General features: G+C 41.1%; 1 protein-coding gene across 3 annotated transcripts in view; it reads right to left on the bottom strand.

The window, feature by feature from the left end:
* The window catches only part of NFATC4 (nuclear factor of activated T cells 4), an 88,819-nt gene that overhangs the window by 24,073 nt on the left and 50,286 nt on the right, over positions 1-14,460 (bottom strand). For all 3 annotated transcript variants that reach the window (XM_068241520.1, XM_068241529.1, XM_068241538.1), the window contains 2 exons: positions 12,934-13,133; positions 9,188-9,360 (listed from right to left, as the gene is read on the bottom strand). In XM_068241520.1, the coding sequence (XP_068097621.1) occupies positions 9,188-9,360; positions 12,934-13,133 (373 nt within the window). The remainder of the gene's footprint in view (positions 1-9,187; positions 9,361-12,933; positions 13,134-14,460) is intronic.

The raw sequence follows: 14,460 nt of genomic DNA, 5'->3' as shown, positions 1-14,460 counted from the left end.
ACATGTGTACAAGGCTTTAGTTGTGGCCATAAAGTTGAATCCTGTAGCTTTGCAATCATCTATTGATGTGCCTCCCATGCTTCTCCACCCCACCCCGCATAGGAACCGAACATGTCTCTAGGCTGCAATCACCAGGCAACATGCCTCATACGTGTGTTTGAGGCTTTAGTTGTAGCCATAAAGCTGAATCCTGTAGCTTTGCATTTATCTATTGATGTACCTCCTACGCTGTACCAGCTCAGGTGAACGCCAGGTTGCCAGGAGGAGTACAACACTGGAGATGTATCACTTGCGGGCCACAAAACAACATGCAGATAGAGCTTTGTGGCCTCAACTGGACTGAGATTTGCTGCCATTCAGCAAAGGTGGTGTGAGGCTCCTTATAAGTGAATGCAGCTTTGGATTGCCACCTCAGGGTAATTACAGAAGGCAATCAAAGCATTGACTGACACCATAAAATACAATAATAATAAACTATTACTCCTTTATAAACAATGTGATTTTAAAGAGTGATCTGATTTTAAAATATTTGATAACACAAAAGCAGACCTCTGACTCACAGATTGCCAATCTGTACATTACTGGAGTATATGGAGTATGTGGACTGTGATTCAGTGTACAATTAATCTCTCTGTGTGGGCGGAAACATTTGTTTTATGACTATGGAAAGTAACAGCAAGAATTTTATTGCTCCATTACACAGCTTATCATCCTCCACATCCTTCCCCTGTAAATACATTTAGCAACTGTGTTGCGATAATAGACAGGATGAGTAATTTCATACACAGGTCCAGAAAGTAAAACTGTTATACAGGTTATTATTTGTACAGGTAATAATGACTACAAAGAACTCTCTGCAGCCTATTCTCAGACCGCAGTAACAAAAATAGAATTGTCACTAGATACTACTTCCAGCTTCTAAAAATAATGCCATCCTCTTTCATCTACTCAGATGGTGGTGACTGGTGTGCAAAACCATCTCCTTAGGCTAGGTATTTCACAGTGGAGAATTATATTGCGTTCCCTGTAATGCAATGTAGGGTAAAAGTGGCATCACATGTTATGCAAGCGTTGCATACAGTGATGCATATAGTCAATGAAATATCTGCTTCACTGTACCTGTTGATGCATGTGTGCGGTAGCGTACTGCATGCTCTGCATTGGGATACTGGTGTCCATTGGATAGCATTGCTCCAGAGGGGCGTGGCTGGCTGCTGAGCTGCATGGCTGTGTGAGACCAGAGCTCTCTGCCTGAATACCAGAAACAGCTACTAAAAGCACTCTGAAAAGCCCCAAAAACCACACAGAAAGATGGCAGGACGTTCTGAGGATGACTGGGAGTACAGAAGAACAAAATCAGGAAGGATTTACAGCTCTCCAGCCCTGAGAAAGCTGTCTCCCTACTATGCTGAAGAGAACCAAGATGGTCACCGCTACCACAGCAGGGAGGCCCTGGACAGATCTGCCTATAACACTCCACCATCCATCCCGCTGAAAAACAGGTTTGCACCCCTCCAGACCCCCTACCCAAGAGGCCATGAAGCGCTCTATGAGGAGGATTCAGACGAGGAGAACTTCCAGCGGCAGCGGCAGGCCAAGAAGAGCCGCGAGCGGAGCCCCCTGAAGCCGGGACCCACAGTACAAGGTCAGCCCGATGCGGACTTCCAGGACGCCCGGTTACCGCTAAGCGTACATTCCCCTGACGCATGCGTACGTTTGGACGCGTCCGACGGTCCGCAAAATACGCATCCCACCACTCCAGGCGTACATGCGGACGCGTCCACCCATACAAATAATACGCAATACTCCTTACCAAGCGGACAGATGGTCGCATCAACTCTGGAAAACATACATGCACTTCCCCAACGGCTTCAAAGGGACAATAGGACACAAAGACATCCACAAGCTCTGGATCCTCTGGAATCCTTTCCAGTAACTGACCAACCCACTTCACAGCAGTTTCTAAAGGACTTTATGCTTTCCTTCAGAGCAGTCATCCAAAATGACATTGGAGAAGTCAGAGCAGACCTTCAATCCTTAGCAGGTCACGTCTCGCAAATCGCAGGGGAAACTGACTCCAGAATTTCCAAGCTTGAAAGGAGAATAGAGGAGATGACCATTGCCCATAATAACCTTGTTGGAGCACATAAAGAGTTACTAAAAGAACACATCTTTATGAAGGAGAAAATATCCGACAACGAGGATAGAAACCGCCGGAATAATATTAAAATACGAGGCGTACCAGAATCTGTTCACTCTGATGATCTAAAGGAATATGCAAAAGATATTTTGAAGACCACAGCTCCTGATCTCCCGGACCAAGAACTAGTGATTGACAGGGCCCATCGTCTGCCAAAGCCCTCCCACGTACCCAAGCATCTTCCACGAGATGTCATAACGAGGGTACATTTCTTTCATGCGAAGGAAAGATTACTTGCAGCAACTAGAGGTGGCAAAAAACTACCCAATCCATTTCAGGACCTCATCCTGTACCAGGACCTCTCGCAAGCGACACTCCATGCAAGGAGACAGTTCTCAGAAGTTACTACCACCCTGCGCCATAGGAAAATTGCTTATTCCTGGGGTTTCCCTCCAAAACTTTTGATTTCAGACAATGGAGTGACTCATGTTGCCAGGAACCCGAAAGAAGCTTACGGCCTGTTGGCTAAATGGGATATCCCAATCTTTATCCCAAGAGACCCCAGGAAGGACAGACCATTTCATACAGAGAAGCCTATCTACCAGGTATCTCTTTCAAAGCAGCTGGCTTCCCCGAGGCAAAATCTCAAAGGCCCCCCACTGAACCAGATGGACACTGCCCCTTCTCCTGACCAAGCGGAGAAAGAAGATTCAGCAGGGGCTTCTTCAGCTTCTTGAGCAGACGGTATTCATCCACAAACTTTTTTTTCCCCCCAAAGGCTTTATTCCTCAGGGCATAAACAAACTTGTTCTTCCCCTTGAAGGAATAGGCTTGATTTGAACCACTTGAGTTCATACCACCAATCAAGCTTCCTTTTTGGATCTAATCAGATCCTAACTAGTTCTCTTGTTACCACTGTTCTAGTTGTTTAAATAATAGTTTTTAAGACTCCTTTGTCTGGAGTCTCTGTCGGGAGGCTTCTCAGTAAGTCCCCATTCTCCAGGCAGGCAGCTTACTGGTGGGTAGAACCGGATGCCAACCAGTGTGCGGCCTAGGTTTCTGTATTATCTGTTTTTTCTGTTTTTCCTTCAGGTTCATATGTTTTGCAGGTTGTTGTCCTCAAACTATATAGGTGTGCTCATCATCATGATATGCAGAGGATTAATGGATGCTCCAGGACTGTCTCGTGAAGGACCGACTGATTGGTATGTTTTGTATGAATGCATTTGCTATAGTAACCATGGTTTTAAATTGTAATATTCTATCAGTTAATGTGAGAGGACTCAACTCATATAGAAAACGTTTCCTCTTACAGAAACTGATAAAGGAACAAAGTGCAGACATTGTGTGCACTCAGGAATCGCATCTGACCAAGATTTCCGCAAACAGATTTAAAATACACCAATTTTCCCAAATATTCCACTCAACACTAAAAACAAAAAAGAAAAAAGCAGGGGTCTGCATAGCAGTGAAAGACTCGCTGGGCTTAGTGGTAGAGGAAACTTTCACTAGTGATGATGGCAGATTCGTAATTGTTAAGGGTACTATTAATTCCCAAGAGTACACTTTTGCAAATTTATATTCCCCAAACTCACATCAACTTAAATTTATTAACAAAAAATTAAAGAAAATATCAACACTACAAAAAGGACACCTGTTTATTTCAGGTGACTTTAACGCCATAGCTGACATACAAATGGATTGTACATCCAACACCAGAAGAACCCATTCCATCCTTCAACCAGCACTATTGAACCATGAACTTTATGATTCATGGAGATGCTTTCATCCTACTTCTAAGGAATATACTTATTACTCCCCTGTACAAAAATCCTTTACACATATTGATTATTGCCTAGTTGACAGGTTTACCCTACCACTACTCACAGGAGCCGAAATTATACCCAGAAGTTGGTCAGATCACTCCCCCCTACTCATCAAATTTAGTCTAACAAACTCCCCTGCACGCCCCCATCTATGGAAATTGAATAAATTTATTTTGAACTCCGAACATTCTTTACCCATCATCAAAAAAGAACTCTCAGAATACTTTGAAATAAATGACACCAAAGATGTTTCCAAAACAGTACTATGGAATGCACACAAAGCCTTCATTAGAGGAGTATTTCTGAAATTAAGTGCCATACAAAAGAAAAAAAGAAATGAAAACACAAACAGGTTGTTACAAAAAATTAAATCCTTGGAAAAGGAAATATTTAATAACAAAAAAAGAGATCTGATAAAGTCCCTGGAGGAAACAAGACAAGAGTTGGCAGACACACTTTATTATGAATATGACAAGTGGCAAACCATCCTTAAAGAAAACTGGTACTATGAAAATAATAGAGCTGGGAAAATAATGGCCAGAAAGATCAAAGGGAAAAGAGTGCTCCACAGAATAGTAAAGATTACACACCCTAAATCAAAAAAAGTAGTTCACCATCCCCAAGAAATAATTGATGCCCTGGCCTCATATTATGAGTCCCTTTACAACCTAGAGTCAGACCCAAATACCCACACCCCAAACATACAGGAAATTGACAAATACCTAGACAAGATTAACCTCCCTACTCTATCTGAATTCGAACAGGAAACTTTACAAATACCCTTTAATCAGCAAGAAGTCACCCGGGCTATAAATTCCCTTAAAAATGACAAGGCCCCAGGGCCAGATGGCTTTATTAATAGTTATTTTAAGAAATTTATCTCCACATTAGTTAAACCCCTTACAGACATGTATAATGAGGTAGCACTATCAGGTATCTTCCCCAAGGAGTCATTATCGGCCTTAATCACCACCATCCCTAAAGAGGATAAAGATCCATCTGACCCAAGCAGTTATCGACCCATATCCCTTTTGAACACTGACATCAAAATTTATTCTAAAGTAATAGCGAACAGAATTGCCCCTTTGATGACACAAATGTTACACCCTGATCAAGTAGGATTCACCAGACATAGATCGACATGTGATGGTACTCGAAAAGCCCTTGCCTTGATCCATAAAGTGAGACTCTGTCGGACGCCTACCCTCCTGGTATCACTTGATGCGGAGAAGGCGTTCGACAGAGTCAACTGGTTGTACTTATCAAGAGTGCTATCTAAATTTGGAATCCCTAGCTTTCTACACAAAGCAATCCTTGCTCTGTATACCCAACCTTCGGCGAAAGTATTATCTTCTGGCTCTTTGTCTCAAGCTTTTGACATTAAAAATGGAACCCGTCAAGGATGCCCCCTCTCCCCTTTAATTTTTAACCTTTCATTAGAACCCTTAGCCCAAAGTATTAGAGACAACTCCCAAATACATGGTATAAAACTAAATCAATCAACTAGCAAACTTAGCCTATATGCCGACGACATAATTTTATTCCTTCAGAAACCCTTAACATCATTGCCAGCTGCCAACAAAAAAATTAACAACTTCTCCCATATCTCATATTATAAACTCAACCAAAAGAAAACTGTAATCCTCCCATGTTTTATTCCTCAGAAAATCAGAGAAACTCTCAAGAAATCCTGTAGCTTTACATGGAATGATACTGCCATAAAATACCTGGGTATATATCTGACCCCACAAATATCCCAGCTTTACAAAGAGAACTACAACCCCTGGTTGAAAAAGTTTAAAGACAAACTAGAAGCTTTAGCTAAAATAGAGTATTCCTGGATGGGTAGAGCAGCGGCCTTTAAGATGATAGTACTTCCCCAACTTCTCTACCTGTTCAGGAACCTACCTATCAAAGTCCCTCAAACTTGTTTTAACTCCCTACAAAAACTTCTTAACAAATTTATACTACTAAACAAAAAATCTAGATTTTCTAATAAAGTATTAACATCCCATACCTCAAATCTAGGGCTAGGAGTCCCCAATCTGGAATTTTACTACAAGTCGACCCTGCTAGACCAATCTAGATCAATTTGGTTGGAAGATCTTACCAAACAATGGTTCTCCATAGAAGAAGAACAGCTTCCATACAACTCATACAGGATTTTTCTAGAATCTAGACTGGTTTGGCAGGTTAGACACACTAATTACAACCCCATTACAGCCAATACTATTAGATTATGGAAGGAATTATTGAAACTTTGTAAAGATGACCCCTTAGCAATAGAAGTAGATACTCCTTTAACAGCTCTTAACATGGTTATCAGAGACATAGATATACAAACCTGGATAGATGCAGGAATAAAAAACATTACAGACTTATTAGACAATGACGAAATTAAACCATTTGACCAGCTAAGGACAAGTTACAATATCCCCACTACAGACTTACCCCTATATTCTAGAATTAGCAGATTCATCAAAAAACATCATTTTTCCCCAATCATTATACTTCCCCAAATTAAGAAACTTATTCAACCAGAGGGTATTCATACTAAGGGTACATCGCTCCTCTATAGAACCCTATTATACTTGAAAGAAAAATTCCCAAAGTGGCAATTTAAAAGCTGGCAGGATTACTTGGGAGTAGAAATTAATGTGGAAGAATGGGAGCTCACTGCAAAGTCTGTGAAACAATCCTCACACTGTGTGAACCATTATGAAGGATTAATTAAAACAGTATGGCAATGGTACATGACCCCAGACAAAATAGCCAAATTTGACACAAAATCCTCCCCCCTATGTTGGAGGGGGTGCAACTTGACGGGCTCCATCGGCCACCTTCTTTGGGACTGCCCCAAATTAACCACACTTAGAAACAACATAGAAGGTTTTTTAAAGAAGTTACCCATGTCTCTGCAAGCCATCCCCTCTGGCATGGCCCTCTTACACCTGGGTACTAGGGATCTCCCATCACAAGAAAGATTGATCTATAACCATGTCTTCATTGTTACTAGGAACCAAATCGCTCTTAACTGGAAATCTGACACTATCCCCACCATGGGGGAAATCCTAAGGATTGTTGAGTCCAACCTCCTTGCGGAGAAAGCTTGGGCAATCAGGAATGGCACCATAAATTCTTTTCTGAGTAAGGCTAATCTTTGGCCCACAGTATATAAAAACTCCAAACTTTTGAAATTCTGAGTATATTTCCCTCTCACAGACTGAGTGAATGTTTGGAAGCATGACTGATGGTTGCTTGTTGGTTCTCACGAGACAGATCCTGGAAACTGTATATGTTATATGTTATCTTTATCTGTAAAAATCCTCAACAGAATATCTGAGGATGTGTAATCTGATCCTACCTATCCACACACTAATTCAGGACAACCCTGCACCCCCTGTTCAATGTTCAATGTAGAGTAGATTGTTGATTGCTAGAACTACCTAGCATAGTTGACCTATGGTCTAAACACCTCCATTTATACGCCAAATACCAATTAATAATCAATACAGATTCATACCATTAACAATAACAATAATAATAAACTTTAAACTCAACCATTAAACTGCTTGCAGCCTCCTCCCAATATTTATCAACTTAGAGCCAACCAAAACAACATTTACACTTGCAACCCATATTTGGAAGACCCAAGATATGCACTACATGGCATAATCACTCCCTGGAGTCTCTGTAGGGTGGTATAATTCCCCCATTCTCCAGGTAGAGAGATTTTCACTAACCACTTCCTGTATGGGATAATAACAACAGGACTAACATATTAGATTTCTTCAAAACTACACAACAAGACTTGTTGGGATCAACAACTTATTCCCCTTATCATTATTGATGGTACATACAAAACAATAGGGGTATATCCCCAACCCTTTACTTCAACAACAAAAGTAAATACAGCCAAAGTGCGTCAAGTATCATTCTTGACTTTGACTTCCTTATAGAGTAGTGCACAATATCTCAAGCTTTTCTTTCTCTTACAGGTTTGATTGAATACTGAGTAGATTAATTATTTTCTTCAACTTCATTTCTACTGATGCATAATAAAAATTGATAATATAACACAAAATCCTCAAGATTTTATACATATCTGAAAGTAATTTCTTTATAATATATGTCAATGCTTTTTGTTTATGTATTTCATTACCTATCTAATCAACATACTGTACTATTGTTATAACTTGTATACTGCTCTAACCACATTATTTTATCTCTGTAAAATGTTTTTCAAAAATTTTTTCAATAAAAAATATTGGAATTGGATAGCATTGCTCCAGATGCACTCTGTTGCATAGACTTACAATTGCAGTGTTGCATCGTGTTAAAGTGCCTCTGTTACATCGCTCCCCAACACCCAACTGTGAACAGAGCCTAATACTCAGGGCTGGTTCACACCTAGGCGCCTTTCAGCAATTTTTCTTAAATTTTTTACACTTATTTTTCCTTCCTAGCTTGTGGAGCCTATCTACTGGCAATGTCATAGGTTCTGTAATTTGCAAACATTTGGCTTTTTTTTTTATAAAATGGACATGCTTGGGGCACAATGGGGTATATGTGAATATTAGCAAATACATATTTGTACCATGATCTATTTAGTCTCTTAGTAGTATTTTCAACAAACAGCTGCAGGCATGGCAATGAACATGTGGAGATAGTGATCTTAGTCCTTAGGTACCCCCCCGTTGTCCCTCATGTGTACTTGTTGCTGGACTGCCAATGGGACTTGTATTTATCCTCGTATTATGGTACTTACTTATATCTGTTGTACAATTTCTTCTTCTGATGAAGTGACATCTGCTTTATGAATCACATTGACTGATCCAGGGATTGTTATATGTATTGGTGTTTGTACCATCCAATTTAGTATAAAATGACTGTATACCTAGCGTGTGGCGTAGTTGAGGTTCTCACTGCTCCTAAGCCCCATGTGATGTTTTGAATAGTAGATTTGCTATTTCTGTCAATTTAGGATGCTACGTGATTTTGTAAACTACCAGTACTCAGGATACCAGTGTTTTATAATGTTGTTTTTTTATGTATATACAAGTAAGTTGTAACTTAACATAAGGGTTGTGGTCATGAATATTTAAACCAAATATTGTTTTCCCTCCTATTAAAGTCCCACGTTCAATAGAAAGCCTCCTTTGTTCTGCAGATTATACAAATATTATTTTCATTTCTTTTCTAATGAAACTTTAATACTTACAGCACTCTATAGGTATTGATGCTGCTTGTAGAGAGACACCTTTCCCACCACCCTGAGGAACGTGGACACGAAATACAAGTCGGACACGTGTATTCTTTCGGCCAATGTCCGTCTCTCCCTTCCTGAGCTCGATGTCAGAATTTCGTAGTTTTAGAATTCCAGCGCAGTCTATACTGGAACATAGAGATACCTATTAGCAATTTACTGAATCACTTAAAGACATATCTGTCAATGTCATTCATTAAAGTGAACCTCCGGACTAAAAATCAACTCAGCAGCACTGAAAAGGCTTGGTGTTTCTTTAAAGAGGAGCTGTTAGGTATAAGGTCTCAGAGAAAATAAACACATATATCAGTAGCTAAATATAGGCTGTACTTACATTACATATGCATTTCACTGTCCACGTTTGTACTTCACAGAATTTTTATATAGTATATGCAGAGATTGATGCTCCTGACAGCTCATGGCAGGTTCCATGTTTTTCTGTCTTCTATGAAGCCAATTGTGTCGTCATGTCCTGCCTGCTTCCTGATCACAGAAAAGCTCGTACTGAATAACACAGTGTGCAGTGAATATTAATTAGCCATGTGGCTAGGAACAATAGCTGACTCCTGCAGTGTACTCTGCCCGGAGATTTATCAGTGCTACGCGCTGGACTGATTACAAGCTGCTGTAACGTCTCATTAGCAGCCGAGGGGAGGGCCCCAGAATGCTTTGCAGTATAGTATGCGGCTTGCGTCCTGCTTGGGTCTAACAGCTTTTCTGATAAGCACACATCAAAGGTAAGAGAGATTTTTATCTTCACTAATGCCTTTTTGGCTTCCTTCTAAACTGTTTAACACAGGAGAATAGAGGTTTAAATTAGCTTCTGCAGCCTGACAGTTACTCTTTAAGGGCCTTTTTCCACTAGCCTGCGATTTGCGATTTGCTTCTGATCGCAAATCGCAAGGTACATTAAGCTAATGGAAACTGCAGCAGCAATTTCCATTAGTGCGATCCGATTGTAATGCGATTTTGGTAAAAGCGCAATCGTCGTCCTGCCGCGTTTTGTATGCGATTGAGCTGTACTATAATGAGTATAGTAGCTCAATCGCAATCACAATCGCATAGTGGAAATTGAAGCGCGATTGCGATCGCGATCTGAATCGCGATTTCATAGTGGAAAAGAGCCCTAACAGTTTCACAGCATCAGAACTTTGTTTCTCTTATACAAGCCTCATTTTTAGCTGCACAAAAGAAAACTGCCCGGGCTTTTTTCCCCTGATGCCGTGCAAAGCATGATGGGATTTCTGATGTTGTTGTTCTCGTTCTGCTGTTTTGGTGCAATTTTTTTTTTTTTTGAATTTGACATTTGAAGCCTAGTGTGTGCAGCTGGGAGGGGTAATCAGGACACAGGACAGTTGGAACTGTGTCTCCTGCTCCTTGTCACCTCCTTTCAACCAAAAAGATTGCTGCCCCCATGACAAAGATGGCAGCCCCCATGAATCACAAACATTTGCCTGTTCTTTTAAAACAATGTGGATAAGAGATTATATTACCTATCTAATCTAATTAACATAACTAATGTAACTTGATGACAGTATGTTTGTTTAGGCTGAAGTTCCTATTTAAGATGTTTAACGAAGGCAGTAGACTTGTTGCTCATAGGAACCACATTCAGGGTGAGCTTCAGGAAACACTGTTTTCTGTGTTTCTGCCCATTACTACTCATTACCTAGAGTAGGACAGAAGGTTATGGAGAGGCCTTGGCCCTGCTGTCGCCAAAATATATACAAAATATCTGTTTTTACTTAAAACACTGGAACTCTTTTCTGGACTGCTGTGGTAGTATACCAGGGAATAAGCAGGAAAAAACAGCGCCTATAAAAGCTGCCAATAATCTATTATAAAAGTCACAAATAGTGGCAAAGAAAGGAAATTAGGGCGCATGGCAGCGGCTGCTATCGAGCACCTCCGCAAATCGTGGCTTTTATAATGGCCGTGATATCCGGCAATCAAGGTAAATTTCAGCACCTGGAGGAGCCCGATTATCTGTGGAGATTTAAAATATTGACGCTGGGGCTTTCAGAAATGCAAACAGCAGCATTGTATTTCTGCAATGCAATACCACAATTCTTCAATGCCGCTATTTGTATTTCCGCAATGCAATGGCGCTATTTATATTTCCGCAATGCAATGCCGCTATTTGTATTTCCGCAAGCATTTCTGCAATGCCGCTGGTAGCATTTCCGCAAGCCACGGCCCCAGGGATTATTTCAAATCACTAACGCTAACCGGGGGCCTCCAGGCACCAAAATTTACCTTGATTACCACACGCCGCAACTTTGTAGTTGAGGGGGAGGAAAGCTTTAGGGGAGGTTTAAGGTTAGACGCCACCAGGGGGGTTAGGGATAGGCACCATCAGCCAGAGGGGGGGTCTTAGGGTTAGGCACCATCAGTGGGGGGTCTTAGAGTTAGGCACCACTGCTGTACATAGTAGGAAAACAAACAAATGGTACATGATGATATAGACAATGATATACATCATAATATGGACTCTGGTACATGTAGAAATGGTGGGTTACAATGACAGATGTAACATGATGAATAAAATGTATAACAGACTGCAAGCTATGAAATGAACAACAAAATCCAAGACACAAAAGGTAAGAGCAATCTAAAGGAATGGGGGGGAGGGAAACAAGAGGTGGGGAAGTATGCTGTATACCTACAGGTACAGTGCCTATTTAGGTTATCTATTAAAGGGGAACTTCAGCCTAAACAAACATACTGTCATTACGTTACATTAGTTATGTTAATTAGAATAGATAGGAAATATAATTTTTTTACCCACTCTGTTTTTAAAGAACAGGCAAATGTTTGTGATTCATGGGGGCTGCCATCTTTGTCATGGGGGCAGCCATCTTTTTGGTTGAAAGGAGGTGACAAGGAGCAGGAGACACAGTTCCAACTGTCCTGTGTCCTGATAACCCCTCCCAGCTGCACACGCTAGGCTTCAAATGTCAAATTCAAAATGTAAAAAAAAAAAAATTTGCACCAAAACAGCAGAACGAGAGCAACAACATCAGAAATCCCATCATGCTTTGCACAGCATCAGGGGAAAAAAGCCCGGGCAGTTTTCTTCTGTGCAGCTAAAAATGAGGCTTGGATAAGAGAAACAAAGTTCTGATGCTGTAAAACTGTTAAAGAAACACTAGGCCTTTTCAGTGCTGCTGAGTCGATTTTTAGTCCGGAGGTTCACTTTAAGGAGTAAAACTTGAGAGGTTGAAGGGGAATGGCCTAAGTTGGAGCCATATGCTTGTTGGAAAAAGTGAGTTTTGAGGAAGTTTTGTATACATGAATGCGAGTAGGTAATTCTAGAGTAGGACAAAAGAAGCTCCTGTGCAGATAGGAGATTGCAGGTGGGTTGGTATCTGGAGACTAGTGAAGAGATGTACAGGGGAGAGAGATTGTGGAGAGCTTTGTAGGTTAGGATTAAGAGTATAAAATGAATCCTCTCGGTAAGTGGCAACCAATGAAGAGCTTGACAGAGAGGAGCAGCAGAGACAGAGCAAGAAGAGCGATGAATGAGATGAGCAGCCAAGTTCAGTACATATTGGAGGTGTGCGAGTCGGTTCGTTGGTAGTTCAAGCAATATATTGCCCTATTCTCCTTTATTTCCTTCTGGCTTACCTCTTATGTTTCTAGGCTGTCGGATCACTACTTCCTATCTATCTATTTTATTCTTATTTTTCCATGCAGCTTACTTGGCACACATGTTATTCTCGGGGAGAAGGGACATCTCCAAAACTTTAGTGCTTGCTACAAGGGCTTCATAACTGGGTGTGGCCACCATTTTTCCTGTGATTCGATGGACTTGATAAAATGCATGAGGTCTCAGGTTGCGTTCATCTGCTGTGCCGATAAACATCTGGAGGGTGAGTGGTTTCTCGTTGTATCCTACAAGCTGTAAAGGACAAAATTCAAATGTTATCTTCAACATCTGCACAGCTGCATGGGCACATTCTCGAAAAATAGAGCTTCAAAACAGAATAGAAATAATGTTTCTTGGTAATGAACATTACATTCCTTTAGAAACATAACTAAAGTCTCAGACACACATGTTCATTTCTTTTCATTTTCAGACTGCTGTGCAAAGTGGAAATACGACCTTGTTTTCATTCACATTTTACTTGTAGGGAAAAAAACGGCAAGAATTTCCCATAAGAGCGGTGGAAAAGATCCCATCAGCTAATCTCTCTTAGTGGTTAGCATCGATGTCTTGCAAAGCAAGGGCTATGGCTTTGCTGCCGTCTGTGTGGACTTTGTATGGGTGCCATGTGTTCATGTGGGTTTCCTCTTGGTGTGATGGTTTCCTCCCGCAATCCAAAACATGCTGGTAGGTTACTGGGCTCCTTACCAAACTGGCCCCAGTGTGCATGTTTTTGTGTCTGGGGAAGGGAAATAGGATGGCAAGCTCCACTGGGAGTAAGGCAGATGTGAATGAATAGGAATGTGATGCTTTTGCAGCACTGCATCATATTTAAAGGGGACCTGTCACCTGAAATGTATCTTCACTTCAAAAGATTCATAGAATAATACAGTAGCTGTGAAAGCAATTTGTCTCTTTCCAGATTTCCCCTGTTAACCTGACTTTACAACGATCATCTCACCCGCACAAAAATGTAAATGGCCTTTTAAAAGTTAATAACTGGCTGGCACCCTTAGCAGCAATAATTGCATGCAAATGCTTTCTTTTGTAGGGAAATGAATTGTGGCCTTACCCATATATTCTCGTTACTATATGTACTGATGTAAATTCCGCAACACCTAGGGAAAAATTGCCTACTTTCCTCATAAAGTGTATTTTTCTCCACTGTGGCTTCTTTTCCAGGTTGAGGAGTGCTGGTGCCAGGAAAGGGGCCCACCTAAAGTGCTGCACTGGTCCAATCCACAACCACCACATCACAGTGCTTCTGCTTTCTATAGCAGAGCAAAGTTTGGGGTGTAGCATCCACCATCTGGCAGCATGCTAGCATGTCATAGCCAATGGCATCGCACCACAGGAGAGGTCTGTCCCAGGCTGGATACCTTTGTCAAGCCTATGGAGTCACCACAACAGCTCCCACCATGTTAGCACCTCTGTCTCCCCTCTTCTCAGGAGTAAACTGAAAATCTATGTGCAGCAGATTCCTGGCATAGCTGAGAAATCATTATACAGCCATTAACTACTTTGTTGCAACTGTTGTGCAATACAATTAACCACATAACGACCGCCTAACACCGATAGGCGG

This window comes from Hyperolius riggenbachi, chromosome 1, assembly GCF_040937935.1.
Source record: "Hyperolius riggenbachi isolate aHypRig1 chromosome 1, aHypRig1.pri, whole genome shotgun sequence".
Classification (NCBI taxonomy): domain Eukaryota; kingdom Metazoa; phylum Chordata; class Amphibia; order Anura; family Hyperoliidae; genus Hyperolius; species Hyperolius riggenbachi.
Note: the sequence above shows the minus strand (reverse complement) of the source record. Positions and strands in the feature narration are given on the sequence as shown.